We start from the raw sequence: 15,819 nt of genomic DNA on the forward strand, positions 1-15,819 counted from the left end.
GAAAACAGAAAGTGCACAAACAAATATGTGGACATGTGTGTTTAGTTCTGTGAAGAAAATAAACCAAATGAAGACCTTGAGAGAGAGTGTGAAGGTAGCCTTTGCACTGGGTGGATGGGGAATGAAGGCCTCTGTGAGGAGCTGAAACAATGGTAAGAGGCCAGATAAGTAGAGTGCTGCAAGAAGGAGCTTTGGAGAGGGCAAACAGCACTTTCAGTGAGCAGAGACATGACCTGGTGTAAAGGACAGCAAGGATGCTGGAGGACAGTGAGTGGGTAGCAGGAAGAGAACGTCAGCGGAAGTGGGAAAAATGAGCAGGGGCCCAATCATTATAGCCTTGTAGGCCATGGATTCTATTTGGATTTCAGGCATTTGGATTTTGTTTTGAAGCAGCTGTGTTTTAAGCAAGAAAAGGATGAGATTTTCTCTCTCCACTTTAGAAAAAAAAAAAAAGTCAACCACTGGCTACTGTATGAACAGTGGGTTATATGAGAAAGCTTGTAAGCAAGGAGTCCAGGTATTAGTCCAGAAAATGGAGTAGGATGGTGGTCTTGGAGGGATGTGGATCAATAGGACTGTGGGATTTTTTGTTTTTGTTTTTAAATAGAATTATAGGACTTGCTGATGGATGTGGGGGTAGGAGAAAGAGCACTCTGACTCCCAGTTTTTTACTTTCCTAACTGGAAGGAGTGTGGCACCATTGAATACAATTACATGGGGAAGGATCAGGTTGAAGGGGCATTTAAAAAAACTTGTGGTACCTTTTTGATACTAGTGAAAGTGTTAGTGACAGCTGGATATGTGAGTCTGAAGTTTTGAGCCACGTCAGTGGAGTGGGACCAGGACGTGGGCCAAGGGGGCTTAGGTGTGAGGAGAATGAAGAAAGGGGATAAGGATCCTCAAAAAGCAGTGCTAGGGCTGGTAGATCTTGGGCAGAGTCTGGAGAAGGAAGACCCTAAAGGTGACAAGGGCTTTCTGGACCATAAGGCCCCACGTGCATCTCCCAAACTCACGTCCCTTCGTTAGTATCTGTCGGTATCCAGTGGGGCCCAGGATGTACCAGCTTTTTCCTTTGGGTCTGTTTCCTTCTTGACTCCAGGCATCTTTCTCACCCTGCTCTCGCTGGCTTTTCCAGTTTAGCGGGAATTAGGAAAAGGTCTGGGACCAGCCCTGTCTCCCTTCGTCAGACATATCTTCGCTCAGGTGTCCAATGACTCAGTTTCCCTGGTCACCTATTGAGTTCCTCGCCATTCCTCACCCTTACCACGGGGACTGGTGATGTGCGTATGTAAATGAATGACTAGAAATAATTACAGGCTGAATCAGTGGCTACACTTGAAATAAAACCCAGGCGTCTTGACTCAGAAACCCGGGGTTCCCCCTACAGCACAGCGGACGCAGCGTCAGCCCCGCGGCCCGGACCCTTCCGGAGTATTCGCAGCAACAACAGAGGTTCAGCGACTCCGCGGCCCCCGCGAGCTTCCGTGCTCTGCGCGCAGCCGGACAAGGCGTAGGCGGAGCGAGGGCGGAGCTGGGCCAGATCTGGGGCGGGGCCTCGCCGTGGGCGGGTCTTTGTCGAGTTCCGGAGTCGAGTCGCTGGCTGTCTTAACCGGAGTGGAGATGCAGCCGCCGCCCCGAAAAGTGAGATTGGCCTGGGAATGGGGACTTCTGGCGGTCTGGGGGAGCGGAGGGAGTCCCGGGGATTACTGACCCCGGGTAGAAGACCGGGTGTGGGAAGGGGTCAGAACCCAGCCCAGAAGTAACCAAGGAAAAAGCTCAGCCCCTCCCCGGCCCCGCCCCCTCGCCGCTCCCTTTGCGAAGTGTTTTTTGGGTCCCCACCCCTGGGGTCTTCAACTTCCCCTCAATCCTACAGGTTAAGCCCGCCCAGGAGGTGAAGCTTCGCTTTCTGGAGCAACTGAGCATCCTTCAGACCCGGCAGCAGAAGGAGGCCGATCTGCTGGAGGACATCAGGTAGCCCCTGACCCCTCTTTTTTACTTACCCATACCTTTGCTACAGCACGTACCTCTCCTCCCCCAACATACTTTTGCCGGGTCGGGGAGAGGGGCAGGGGCTAAGAGCTCTCCAACCTACCCATTCAGGGCCCTCAACCTAGGCCTGCCTCTCCAAGATACAAGAGATAAACAGAGACCCTCCTTTAAACCTTTTGACACCACATCACTCACTCTACCCATGGCCTACAATCAAGCTTAGGGCAGAATCCCCTCCCTCTTCCAGACCTGTTGGAAAGCTGGCAAACATCATACCCAGGCCCTTGTCAGTCCTCTTCTCCAAGCCCACAGATGGTTCTCCAGGGGTGGGAAGATCCTGGGGCTCTGAGCAGTGAGGCTGCCTATGTTGCAGCTGCCCGAGGTGATCTCAAGGACTCTGTCTCTTCCGTCTTATTCCCTCTGGGTCTAGCCACATTATGGGATGGCTCCCCTTTTTCTCTTGCTCAGGCAGAGGAGAGGATTGAGGGTGGTAAAACAGGAGGAAACAATCCCCTTTACCCCACCCCCAATCTCCACAGATCTTACAGCAAGCAGAGGGCAGCCATTGAACGGGAGTATGGGCAGGTATGGGACTCTTCCTTGGACTTTCCCTCTTGTTTTAGCCTCCTTTACACCACCAGCAATGTCCCTCCCTTACTGTGCTCAAGAAGAAATGCCTAGAGTCAGGAAGACTTGTATCAAATCTCTGATGTGCTACTTACTAGTTGTGTGACCTTGGACAAGTTATTTTATATTTCTTGGCCGCAGTTTTCTTCTCTGTAAAATGGGGATAACAATAATACCTTACCTTTGGGTAGGGTTGTTGTAAGGATTAAATAAGGTAATAAATGTAAGGCAGTTGGCAAAGCAAGTGACACATATTGTATATCCAAGAATGGTATTATTATACTCTGGTTCTGTATTCTCCCAATTGGGGTGGGTCTTCAAAAAAACTGGGCCTGTGATGGCTTTCTCACCAGGCACTCCAGAAACTGGCTGGGCCATTCCTGAAGAGGGAAGGGCAACGCAGTGGGGACATGGACAGCAGGTGGGTCTAATGGAGGGGGAAGGCTGCAGGGACCAAAAAGTGATGGGGAGCTTAGCCTTAGAGACCTGTGGGGATGAAGGCCTAGTGAGGGGGGAGGGCACGTGAGCTGCAGGTAGAGCTGACACAGCAGCAGGAGAGGAGCTGACCTAGCAAGGACACTGTGGGTGGGGGCAGAGGGCAGGAGTGATCCTGTGGTTGAGCTAATGGGCTGATCGATTGACGGGCTCCCAGACAAGTGGGGGAAGGAAAACACTCTTGTGTCTCATGGTGTTGGTGGGGGGTCTGATGAAGCTGTGGAGTGCTCCCCTCTTCAACACAGACCTTCTTTGGGGAGGGGCAGGACAGTGTTTGGTGCCTGGCGCTGCTTGCTGGATGCCACCGTGGCTGGGGGCCAAACCCGGCTCCAGGCGTCTGATCGATACCGTGACCTAGCGGGGGGCACAGGGCGGAGTGCCAAGGAGCAGGTGCTTAGGAAGGTATGGCTCAGTGGATGGGGTGAAGGAAGAGCTGGCTCAGCATTGGAGGTAGTCTGGGTCAAGATTTTCTGTGTCCATGCCACTAGGGAACAGAGAGTCTGCAGAGGGCGCAGGCAGAGGTGCTGCAGTCTGTCCGGGAACTGAGCCGAAGTCGGAAGCTGTATGGGCAACGGGAGCGTGTATGGGCTTTGGCACAGGAGAAAGCAGCTGATGTCCAGGCCAGGTGGGCTCATGAACAGTTAGTAGGCCAAAAGTTGGGGTATGGGGAGGTATGGGGTAGAGTCAGGGCATCAAAGCTGGGTCTGATACCTATTCCTGTTCCATACTTGCGCAGGCTGAACCGAAGTGACCATGGGATCTTCCACTCTCGGACCAGTCTCCAGAAACTAAGTTCTAAGGTCTGGGGGATGAGGACCTGAGTGGGGGCAGAGGGACCTAGTGGTTTGGAATCCAGTGTCATAAGCATAAGAGCCTGGTGGGATCCAGGCTCCTCTACTTCTTAGGTGGTTGACCAAGATTAACTTACTTATTTCTCTGAGCCTTATTTTCTTCATCTGCACAATGGGAATAATCCCTTCTTTTTGACTCCTTTAATATGTGTTTATTGAGGACTTCTGTGCACTAGGCACTGTTCTACCCTCTAGGGATACAGTAAGGAACATGACCATGGAGTTCCTGCCCTCACAGCCTGGTCGAGGGAGACACAGTATATAAACAAATAATCAGATGAAGATGGAAATAAAACAAGTTGCTCTGATGAAGGGTAAAAAATGGGTGAGATTTAAAGAGAAGTCCTCTTTGAACAAGTGGCCCGAGTGTCAAGAAGGGGCCAGCCATTAAAGATCTAGAGGGAGAACATTCCAGAGAGAGGGAATGGTGAATGGAAAGGTCCTGATGTGTGCTCAAGGAACTGAGAGAAGACTAGTGTGCCTGGAGCCCTGTAAGGGGACAGCAGTTAAAAAGAGGTCAGAGAGGTTGCAGGGCCAACTCATGTTGGTCTACTACCCTATAGTAGATCACTATAGGGAAGTTTAGATTTTATTTTAGATGTATGTAGAAACCATTACGGATTTTGAGCGGGAATTGTATGTGAAATTTTTAGTATAGTACCAGGCAAACAGTATATCTTCAATAATGTAAGAATTCATTCTGGATCTGGGTTCTAGGTTGGCCTTGGATCCAGGGCTCTCTGATGACACAAATTTTCCCCTCCTAGCTGTCGGCCCAATCAGTCCAGTACTCCCAGCAGCTGAGAGCAGCCCGCAATGAGTACCTGCTCAACTTGGTGGCCACCAATGCCCACCTTGACCACTACTACCAGGAGGAACTGCCAGCTCTGCTCAAGGCCAGTCCTTACCCAGATCACCCCTATCCCTCAGCAAGTAGAGAGGATCCCTGTGCTTCCACTCCCCATGAGGCTGGCTGGTGCCAAGGACCTAGCCTGCTTAAAGAGGGTAGAAGACACATACTTGGCTTCTGGCTGCCTATCACATAGGATACTTAACTTCTTTGAACCTCATATTTCTCATCAAGGTTAACCCTAGTTTTGCCCACCTTGTGACACTAATGAGGTTCAAGAAAGAGAATGGATGTGAAAGTGGTTTTTAAACTGTTAAGTGGAGCTGTGGGTATAGCTCAGTGGTAGGGTACTGGCCTAGCATAGCCACTGACATCCTGTCTTCTCAGACAACATCCCCTCTACTCCTCTTTCTGATGGGGAGGAAGAAGTGAACAAGTGGCCCGAGTGTCAAGAAGGCAGAGGGTGGATACAATTGTTCAGGATTTAATACCTAACACCACAAAAAAATAAATAAATTGGTAAATGGTATACATACATGAGAGCCTATAATTAGAAGCAGAAATAATGTCTTACTCCTCTCTTTCCCATCCCTCATGTCCACCCCCCACCCAAACCTGGACAGTGAGCTTTTGCTCTGTAGTAGAGGTCTGAGGGAAAAGTATCTTGGGGTTCTCTCCAGGCCCTGGTCAGCGAGTTGTCAGAACACTTGAGGGACCCTCTGAACTTACTGAGCCGTACTGAGCTGGAAGCTGCAGAGGTGGTCTTGGAGCATGCCCGCCTTGCAGGGCAGGCAACCTCCCAGGTGAGGGTTAGGAGCTGTGAGAGCTCCCTTAGAGGTCCTTTTAATTCTTCTCTCTCAGTACAGATTTTCCTATTGAATATCTGTCCCTTCTCACTTTGACCTTCTCCTTCTAAGAGGTGCTGGGGACAGAATTGGAGAGGGGGCCAGTGAGTGGGCCACCATGTCTTTTCCCACCCCCAGGTAAACTGGGAGCAGGATGTGAAGCTGTTTCTTCAGGAGCCTGGAGTCTTTTCCCCTACCCCACCTCAGCAATTTCAGCCAGCAGGGGCTGATCAGGTGAGACTTCCCTTCGGGTTGAAACCAAGCCAAATATAATGAGACTGGTTTAGGCCTCCTGTCTCATTATTCTTGTCCTGGTACTAACTCAGCAACTATTAACTCGGAATACCAGTTCACCTCCCTTTTACCAGGACATAAAAACACATCCCATTTCACCATTCAGTCACTTCACTTCCTTTTTCTTCTACATATCCCTCAACTTGGATCCCGTTCCTGGGACTCTGTGTGTTTCTGTCCATACAAATGCATACCAGTGTTCACAGACACAGATGTGTGCCCTCACCTTTGTCCATTTCCTTCGAGTTCAAGATAAAGAGAGGTAAAAAGAAAACTGGAGAGAAGGATGATCTCAGGTATTCCTCACATCACCCCTGTCCTATTCAGGTGTGTGCCCTGGAGAGGGGAACAGGAGGTATGGCTGGGGAGAGCGGCCTAGAGAAAGAGATCCAGCGCTGGACAAGCCGAGCTGCCCGAGACTACAAGATCCAACACCATGGGCATTGGGTGAGGTGGGGGTTGCAGGTGTTGTGGGTGAGCAAGAATTGCTAAAGATGGGGATCCTAGAGACATTGGGGTTGTCATGGGACTGCAGACAGGATGGGAAGGAAGGGCACTTTAACATAACAATATAACTCAGTAATTAAGAGCAGTGTTTACAGTGAGGCTGACCTGGGTTCAAATTCCCTTCTGTTGCTTCTGAGTTTTGTAATCCTGTGTAAGGGAATGAATGACTTCACCTCTCTGGATTTCAGTTTCCTCATCACTACAGTGGGGCCAAAACTAGCACCCACCTCCAGGGAAGATTAAATGACACAATGCGAGTAATGAAACTAGCAAGGAACCAGGCCCAGAGTAAGTTATGGCCCACAGTATCACCACCCACTCCTCTCTTCCCCACCAGGTACTGCAGCGACTGGAGCAGAGGCGGCAGCAGGCTCCAGAGCGTGAGGCCCCAGGCATAGAACAACGACTACAGGAAGTGAGGGACAGTATCCGTAGGGCACAGGTGAGGCATAGCCCTAGGCTTAGAGCCACTAAGATTCTATCTCCTCAGCAACACCCCCTCCATTCCTCTTTCTGATGGAGAGGGGGAGGTAAGGTGGCAGAAGGTAGACATAATTGGTCAGGCTCTACTAACTCTCTTCCACTTCGTGCCAGGTGAGCCAGGTGAAGGGGGCTGCTCGGCTGGCCCTGCTGCAGGGGGCTGGCCTGGATGTGCAGCACTGGCTGAAGCCAGCCATGACCCAGGCCCAGGATGAGGTGGAGCAGGAGCGACGGCTCAGTGAGGCTCGTCTGTCCCAGAGAGACCTCTCCCCAACGGTGAGCTCCTCCCCAATCCTAGCTGCACATACCCAGGAGGGTGAAGTTCCCCACTGGAAGGCAGGCCCTCTAAAATGGGATGACAATGGCACTTAACTCAGAGGGCTATTGTGCAGCTTAAATGAGACCATTTATATAAGTCTTTGCATGATTTTTGGCATAGGGAATCCTCAGTAACCATTTATTATGAGGATAAAATGATGGTTAAGAACTCAGGTTCTAGCCAGGCACAGCGGCACACATCTGTAATCCCAGCTACTCAGGAGGCTGAGGCAGGAGGATCACAAGTTTAAGGGCAGCCTCGACAACACAGTGAAAACCTATCTCAAAAAATAAAAAGGGCTGGGGATATAACTCAGTGGTAAAGTACCCCTGGGTTCAATCCCACTACCAAAACAAAACAAAACAAAACAAAAAACTCAGGTTTGGGCAGGGGTTATAGCACAGTGGTAGAGCACTTGCCTAGCATGTGTGAGGCACTGGGTTTGATTCTCAGCACCACATATAAATAAAATAAAGGTACACTGACAACTAAAAAAATATTTTAAAAATCCCCTCATTTAAAAAAATACTTCTGGAAGTATTCTGTAAATGGTTTGGGTATCAGCCACTCCACTCCCTAGCTGTATAATCTTAGAAAATGACTTTTCTGAGCCTCATTTTCTTTAAAAATAAAAAGAGGTTAATGGTTATGCAAATTATGAAGATTAAGTGAAACAATATACATGAGATAGTTAACATGTACTGGGTATACTTTTAAGCACTTAGTTGCTTTAGCTCTGCTGTTTAGTATCATCCGGCTCTGTGTGATTTTGGTTGTGAGCTATGATGATTGGTTCAGGGGTACTATCTTGGAGGAGGACCCCTGGTGTCCTTTTGAGGTAGGATGAAGAAGGGGGCCCCATAATGATGTCTGTCCTCTGCCCCTCTCCAGGCTGAGGACGCTGAGCTTTCTGACTTTGATGAATGCGAGGAGGCAGGGGAGCTCTTTGAGGAGCCTGCCCCACCGGCCCTAGCCACCAGGCCCTTCCCCTGCCCTGCACATGTGGTGTTTGGCTATCAGGTATGAATGGGAGTGGGGACTTCATATGGGTAACCATAAAGGACAGCTAAATCCTGAATCCTTCCTTGTGGGGCTTAGGCAGGGCATGAGGATGAGCTGACCATCACGGAGGGTGAATGGCTGGAGGTCATAGAGGAGGGAGATGCTGATGAATGGGTCAAGGTACGTATGGGACCCTGGGTTCTGATCATGGGTTGGGGGCAGTGGGAGGACTTCTCTTTGGTTTACAAGTATCTACCCAGGCAAGCTAGAAACATAAGTAGAGGACAGCCAGGGCCATGGACTGCTGAAACAAATCTGATACTTGTTCACATTGCTGGGTGAGCAGGCTAAGAACCAGCATGGTGAGGTGGGCTTTGTCCCTGAGCGGTATCTCAACTTCCCGGATCTCTCCCTTCCTGAGAGTGGCCGTGACAGTGACATTCCCTTGGGTGTAGAGCCCACAGGTAAGAAAGACAAAATCTGGGCCTTGGGTCCTGGGTATGAATATGAATTATTGGGTGGTTATGGTCCTGGGATGTCATGGTCCTAGGATACTGCCACCCATTTCCTTCTCTTACCATCTCTCCTGGGCTTCTACAGCATTCCTCGCCCGCGCACTATATAGCTACACGGGACAGAGTGAAGAGGAGCTGAGCTTCCCAGAAGGGGCACTCATCCGCCTGTTACCCCGGGCCCAAGATGGAGTAGATGATGGCTTCTGGAGGGGAGAATTTGGGGGCCATGTTGGAGTCTTTCCCTCCCTGCTGGTGGAGGAGCTGCTTGGTCCTCCAGGGCCACCTGAACTCTGTGATCCTGAACAGGTGAGAATTCAGTCTCCTTGGCTCCCAACTACCTCTGGGTAGATCCTCACTCTAAGAAGGCCCCATATTCATATTAATGCCTCAGCTTCTTCCCAGTTTTACCTCCTATGGTAGTTTGGGCCTTCCCATCTCTCCTGAGCAGACAGAGAAAAGGGAAATCAAAGCAAACTTCTCATAGAAGTTTGGAGGACTTTAGTGGTAGATAGACCTGAGTTCAAATTTTCTATTACATGACCTTGGACAGTGACTTAACCTCTCTGAGCTAGTTTCCGCATGTTTAAAATGGAGATAATAATACCTGCTTTAGCAGGCTCACTATCATGACTAGAGATAATAAATGTAAAGCCCTTAGTACCATGGCACACTGGAGATGCTTAAATTGTTATGCCTATTGCCATAAGACAGCATGAAGAACATGATTGGGAGTCAAGAGACTTGGATTCTAGCCAGCACTATGCCACTAACTCCATGAACTTTTGACAGATGGCCCAATCCGAATCTCACTTCTAACATGATCATAAAAATGCCTACCTCATGGGGTGGTGAGGATAGAATGAATTAAGGTATGTGCAGTGCTAGCAGAACACCTAGACATAGTAAGTGTTCAGTACATATTGACTGTTGAAATAGACATCAGTTATAACCCCTACCTAAATACAAGCATTTGGCCATTTTCTGTATTGGAAAGTGAGAGGACAGGAATCGAAAGTGGGATGAGAGGAATAATTGATGAAGCCTTCTCACATGCAAGGAATAACTCATGCCCACCCTACCTCCAGACACTGCCATCCCCTTCTCCTCCCAGTTTCTCCCCACCTGCACCCACCTCTGCCTTGGATGGACCTTCTGCACCTGTCCTGCCTGGAGGTAAGTAAAGGAAATTGAAAGCTCTGGGAGAATAAGAAATGAAAAGGAGGAATCTTGGACTCTGTTCATACTCCACTCCTGTGTGCCCTCAGTGCACCCACCTTCCATTCTTTGGTACCTTGACCAGAGATGATTATATAGCAGCTGCCAAATAAGTGACGGGGAGAAGAGCATGGGCTTTGGAGCCAGGCTGGCCTAGTTCAAACCTTGCTGTCACTTCCTAGTGTATAACTTGAGATGGGAGGTTTAACTTGTATGGCACTTGGTTGATGTGCTTTAAAAAGTGAAGAGACAGGTACTACTTTATTAAATTGTTTAAGAGTTAGAAAAGGTGCCTATAGAGTATACAGCATTGTGCTTGGCACATAATAAACGTATAAATAGTAGCGATTTTATCACTATTATTATTTTAAAAAATAAGCCATATTCTCTGTGTTCTTCCAAAATGCCTTTGTTCTTAGTTGTCTTGAACCCTGAAAATACCTAACTTTGCTGTCATCCTTTTTCCTCTTGACATTCTTTTTTATTTTTTGTGGTGTTGGGGATTAATCCCAGGCACTTGTGAATGCTAGGCAAGCATTCTACCACTGAGCACACCTCTGGTCTCCACCCCAACCCCTTCCTTTTGCCTCTGGGAATGCTCACCTTTTCTAAAACCTTCTAGAACTTAACACTTCCTTCATAGCCACTGTCCCTGATCCCCTGAAATCACTACCATCTCTAATACCTCTAGTTCACCTTGAATTACTTAACACTTAGACATTCATTGTGTTTGTTCATGTTTCATTACTGGGTATCTAAGAGCACTGGGAGGTGGGCAGAGCTGTGTATCCCACCTTCCATTCTTTGGTACCTTGACCAGAGATGATTATATAGCAGCTGCCAAATAAGTATTTGTTGAGAATAAATGAATTGATGGATTTTACAGCTCAGGTTGGTGACTATTTATTATTAATTCAGCAAATACTTATAGAGTGCTATTGTCCTAAATGCTAGAAATGTAGCATTGAACAAAACCTGAAGACTGACTATGGTTCTTGTTTCCAGATAAAGCTCTGGACAGCTCTGGACCCTTAGACATGATGGCACCTCGACTCAGGCCGGTAAGGGGCCCTGCCTTGGAGGGGACTCTGTGCACAGGGTTCATTCCAGCTGGTCTTGTGTTGTCTACTAGGCTGAGGGAATGGACAGGGAAACTACTGAGAGAGGACTCTGGAGAAGAACTAACTGTGCATTTCCCACAGATGCGTCCGCCACCTCCCCCGCCAGCTAAAGCTCCAGATCCTGGCCATCCAGATTCCCTCACTTGAAGCTGGGGTATTACTGCCCCCAAGCAATGACGCTGCCCTATCTCCATGATGTCAGAGACCACCCCTCAATGATCCACAGCCACACAGCCAAAAGCTGGAATCTTTCCCACATCTACTTTCATCTCCAGGGTTAGAAACTTCCCCTCTCCCCATTTTTGGGGCAAGAATCCATTTCTCCAGTTGTCCTCCTGCCATCTTTAGGGCTGTAACTACCCCTTCATCTGCCATTGCCCCATCTCTACGGTGGTGAAATACCCTGAAATCTCGGGGCTAAATCTCATTCCCAAAGTCCTGACTGGCTCTGGTCCATCTCATCTCCACCCTGGCTCTGTAGCCCACCCCACTTTGGATGCCAGGGTCACTTGGGTTGGAGCCGGGACAGGAGCTAGCCTTGGGAGTCAGAAGGAGCCAGTATGCAAAGCAGCTGTAATGGTCTGAGCGGATTTATTGACAGTGAATAAAGGGCACGAAGGCCAAGCCAGGGCCTGGACCTCTTTTGCCAAGAGGGCAGGGAGCCTAAGGTGCTATTGCTTTCGGGCCCCACCAAAGGCAGGAACCTGATCCCAGCTGCCACGCTCTATCAATATGGAGCGAGGTGTTGGGGAAGGCAGGCTAGGCAGCCTGTGGGCAGGTAGGGGAAGGGAAGGAAACCGAGGGTCCACGAGTGGAGGGACTTTTCCCAAGTTCCCTCAGCCTGAGACCGTGCAACTCCAGGTGAAAGTAGAGCTGTTCCCTCAACTGGGAGCAGTGCTGTCCAGTGAAGGGGAGGGCCTTCATGCCCACCTACTCCCTGACCCTGCCAGCTGGTGGTCCATCAGCACAATGAAGAATGAGGCTTGGAGAAGAGGAAGGGGAAGAGTTGCTTCCTGTTTAAGCTGTGTCCTAGCTTTTCCCCAGGGGCATCCCATCCTTCCCTGTTCTCTGGAGCACATACCCACTCCCCACCACCAGCCAAGGAATTTGAAGCAAGCACAGGCTTAGCCTAGAGCTCACCCTGGAGTTTCAGGAGATGATGGGCTAAGTAATTTAGGTAGGGGGTGGGAGGACAAGATTATCTGATTTGGGGTTCAAACTCACCTCACATACCCCCTGCTCCCTGTGGTGGAGACACCTGAGAGAAAGGGGAGACATCAACAATGGGAACAGGAGGTGATTCATATCATTGCTCTCCAGAGTAAGGGGCAATAAAACTGAGCCCAGTGCAGCCCTGGCCACGTCTTCATACCTGGTGATCTGAGGTGTCTGGTTTGCTTTGCTGTCCATTTGCCTCTTGACTGGGCAGCCTTGGACTTGGGCTCAGGATCCTCCCTCTGGCCCCCAGTGTTGGTTCTGCAGAGGCCCCAGAGTTCTCCTCAAGTGCACAAGGCACTAGGCTGTTGTCCTTGAGTCCTCCATTCTGCACTGGGGGACTGGCTAATGACTGGGGTTGTGGCTCCTCAGGGGGTAGCCTCTCAATGACAGGCATCCCTGTCCTGGGTAGCCTTCCACCAGACCCCTGACCAACTCCTGGGTCCTGCCCCCCACCAGAGCCCCAGCTTCTGTCCGTGGGGGAACCATCACGATGCTCATGCAGCCCATAACGCTTCTCAATGTGTGTCACCCGGAACCTGGGAGGGGAGAGAATACTGAGGCTTAGGACCACAACTCAAGAGGCTGCCTGGCATTCTCCTCTGACCACAGACATTCTAGGTTTTATGGCCACTTCCCTTTGGCCTAGGGTGGAAGAGGTCTTCTCAGATTGTGGGACACACCATGCAGCCTGAACCCTGCTGCAGCTCCCAATCCAGCAGGAAAGAGCTAGGGCAACTGATCATTGGGGTCCCCACCTCAACCTCCCTTTCCTGGGGCACTCTGTCCCCACCTGCCCACAGAGAACACAGTGGTTTCTCCAGGTCGGGGGCGGCTTTTTCCTTCCTTGGACCTTCCCTGACGAACAAGTGGGGGCCTCTTGTTGCGGCTGCAGTGGATGCAAGGGGCTGCGGAGCCCAGATGCACTGTGTGGTGATGGGAGGGAGCTCCATCCTGTATGCTGGAGGTGGCATCCACGCTGGACAGTAGGGGGAGGAGAGCAAAAATGATATTTCTATTCCTCTTCTTGTCCCATTTCCTCTGGTTCTTTCAGCATGCTTTTCATACTCCCCAAACCCCACTTTTCCCAGGTCCTAACATTATTTTTTCTAATAAATTTAATATTAAGTTATGAGTGACTATGTGTTTTTCCTTGTGGCCCTGTTTGCTAAAAAGAGGGCAATGCTTAAATCAAAAGAGTGGCCCTAGATGTGAATGTTGTTAGACTTGTGATATCTAGATGGGAAACATGGTTTGAAGGACTTGGAATTTCTATAAAAAAAATTTTTTTCCTATAAGTTAGCAAGCTTCCCCTCCCCCAAACCCCAAAACAATGATACTGGGAGAAGACTGTGCTGGAGGAGAGGGTACTCTCCAAGGCAAGCTAAGTCATGCTGGCCCTTGTTTCCAGCTCACCTGGAGAGCTGCACTGTCCCTTCTCCTTCACTGTCCCCCAGCATCTCCTTCAAGGCCTCAGCATTGGCTGAGGGGAGAAGGAAAAGAGGGAGTCAGTGGAGGGGGAGGTCAGGGCAAGAGTCAGGGTGGGAAGGAGCATTGGGTCAGCTACACCCACCTTCATTTTGGATGATGCAGCGAACAATCCTCTCTACTGTGTCCTCATTCACGTCATCATCCTCAGCTGAAGGATGAAAGAGGTTGGCAAGGAAATGGGAAATGAGTCAGCTTTGGGGGAACATGACCTGATGGCCCCCATGGCTGATTCTCAAGACATCCATTTACCTATTTGCCATGATGGCTGGACTTTATTATTTCAGGGGCCAGAAAAGATGGGGGGAGGAAATAGGAGCCTAATACTACCATTAGTGAGCCCTTCCTGCCCATGCTTTCTCCAGCATTGCTTTCAGGGTGGTGTCACTCTACTTGCTGATTCAAGAATGCATCACTAGGTTTCCTGCAGGGTTGATCAGGATTTGGCCTGGGTCTTTCAGCCAGAAAGGCAGAAAGAGGTGTGGAGAGAAGGGTAAGGGAGAAAGGTAACTGAGCCAAGTTTCCAGGCTCCTCACTCACGTGGCTGAAGCTGGGCATCGTCAGGCTCCGAGCCCCTAGACGTGCGGCACCGGTAGCCTTTCTTCTTGAGCACGTGGCAGATCATGAAGCCTACTAGGCCCATGAGGAAGAAGACCAGCACAAGCAGGAAGAGCATGTACAGCCCATGTTGGGGCGGCTCCAGGTCAGGCTGTGGTTCCGACATGAGGCCCTGGGGGGCGAGCGCGGGCCAGGGCGCCTCCTGAGTTTAGGGGGCTGCAGCTAGGGATGAGGGAGGGTTACAAATGGGGTCCTCGAGATCTGAAACAGACTTGCCTCCAGGCCCGGCCCCACCCCTTACCCAACCACAGGGAGCTGTCCGGGCCAAAGGTGCTAGTCAGCCAAGACCGCCTGAGGTTGCAGGCCAGACCGTGGCTGTGCAAGCCCTCTGACACAACCGGAGTCCCACTTCCCCGACGCCCAGAGCGTCCCCCTTTTCAACTGGCCCCGAGGATCCGTCCCTCCCAAGGACACTGCAGATCGAGATGGGACAAAATTCTTAGGCAGCGGGCGCAGATAACGCGCCTGAGTCAGCGTCCGCACCTCCTCCGCGTTGGCCTGAGCCAGGCCTCCTGCAGCCCCCTCCTCTCCCAGGTTTCTCAGATCCCTCCTCTCCCTTTAGGTTCCTCCCACCCAGACCATCTGGCCCACCTGGTACCGGTGGTTTTGTTCTGGCTCCAACTCCGGCTCGGGTTCCCGCTCCAGGGGCGTCCTAGTCCGGCTCGGGGCCCCCGTCGCCCTCCCGGCGTTCATCCCTTGATTCCTCCCCCTCCCCCCTACACCGCCTCACCGGCTCCGGGCTGTGGCTGCGGATACCGGTGCCGCGGCAAGCGGGGGGAGGGAAGGATGGAGAGGGAATGCGGACTGGTTGGGAGCCGCGGCAGGCGGACCACTCCAGCCCTGGGGAATGGAGAAGGGAGGCGCCTCCGCCGCCACCCTGGGTTCCCAAATCCTTCTCTCCTTGCCCGCCCGGGACCAAGGGGCGGAGCGCAGGTGTGCAGGGCGCAGAGCGTGAGCCTTGCGCGCTTGTGAGCGCGAGTGAGAGGCGCGCGTGACTGCGCCGTCCCCCCCACCATCGGGGGGAATGTGCGGCGCCGAGTCTGGGTCCGCGTAGGGGACAGGAGGTCAGGCGGGGATGCTCTCCACTGCTCTATCCGGCACGCCTGGCGTAGCTCCTGTCCTCAGTTACCCTAGACGAGTGATAGCCAGGAATCTTTCCAGCGGGCTGGGGAAAATTGTCTTTCTGAGAGGGACACCGTGGCCAGATCTTCGGAGCTTCCTAGACAGGTGACCACGGCCTGGTTCCCGTTTGGGGCAAGTGGTTGGACGGGATGGTTCGGCTTCCAGAAGATATCACCCCCCGCCCAGAAAGAATCCTAGAACCGATGCCACGGTCCCCAGCCCAAGCCGGGTAGCTCACGCCCCAGAATCTGGAACTAAGAAGCTAA

The 15,819-nt window shown here is 51.1% G+C and overlaps 2 protein-coding genes across 5 annotated transcripts; one reads left to right on the forward strand and one right to left on the reverse strand.

The window, feature by feature from the left end:
* Positions 1–1,400: 1,400 nt before the first annotated feature.
* FCHSD1 (FCH and double SH3 domains 1) lies at positions 1,401–12,477 on the forward strand. Of its 3 annotated transcripts, none has more exons than XR_014022396.1 (20): positions 1,401–1,641; positions 1,874–1,971; positions 2,529–2,574; positions 2,970–3,037; positions 3,378–3,513; positions 3,600–3,736; positions 3,848–3,911; positions 4,730–4,858; positions 5,493–5,615; positions 5,796–5,891; positions 6,279–6,398; positions 6,796–6,900; positions 7,053–7,214; positions 8,149–8,277; positions 8,356–8,439; positions 8,606–8,723; positions 8,860–9,080; positions 9,886–9,947; positions 10,995–11,050; positions 11,192–11,272. XR_014022396.1 is itself a non-coding variant. In XM_081296995.1 (20 exons), the coding sequence occupies exons 1-20, from the start codon at positions 1,621–1,623 to the stop codon at positions 11,255–11,257; spliced, it is 2,067 nt and encodes a 688-aa protein (XP_081153121.1). In that variant the 5' UTR covers positions 1,404–1,620; the 3' UTR covers positions 11,258–12,477. The 3 variants fall into 3 exon arrangements, 2 of the variants coding, with proteins under 2 accessions (XP_081153121.1, XP_081153122.1); XM_081296995.1 differs by having other exon boundaries at positions 1,404–1,641; positions 9,860–9,947; positions 11,192–12,477; XM_081296996.1 differs by lacking the exon at positions 2,529–2,574 and having other exon boundaries at positions 1,605–1,641; positions 9,860–9,947; positions 11,192–12,477.
* RELL2 (RELT like 2) lies at positions 11,955–15,791 on the reverse strand (the record flags this gene model as incomplete). 2 transcript variants are annotated; one of them, XM_081297170.1, is made up of 8 exons in its annotated part: positions 15,023–15,791; positions 14,354–14,593; positions 13,899–13,964; positions 13,742–13,808; positions 13,119–13,304; positions 12,483–12,864; positions 12,335–12,368; positions 11,955–12,092 (listed from the first exon to the last, which is right to left on the reverse strand). In XM_081297170.1, the coding sequence occupies exons 2-7, from the start codon at positions 14,535–14,537 to the stop codon at positions 12,336–12,338; spliced, it is 918 nt and encodes a 305-aa protein (XP_081153296.1). In that variant the 5' UTR covers positions 14,538–14,593; positions 15,023–15,791. The 2 variants fall into 2 exon arrangements, with proteins under 2 accessions (XP_081153296.1, XP_081153297.1); XM_081297171.1 differs by lacking the exon at positions 11,955–12,092 and having other exon boundaries at positions 12,336–12,368; positions 14,354–14,587.
* Between the last annotated feature and the right edge of the window lie 28 nt (positions 15,792–15,819).

Source organism: Spermophilus citellus, assembly GCF_964194105.1.
Source record: "Spermophilus citellus genome assembly, chromosome: 1".
NCBI classification, from domain to species: domain Eukaryota; kingdom Metazoa; phylum Chordata; class Mammalia; order Rodentia; family Sciuridae; genus Spermophilus; species Spermophilus citellus.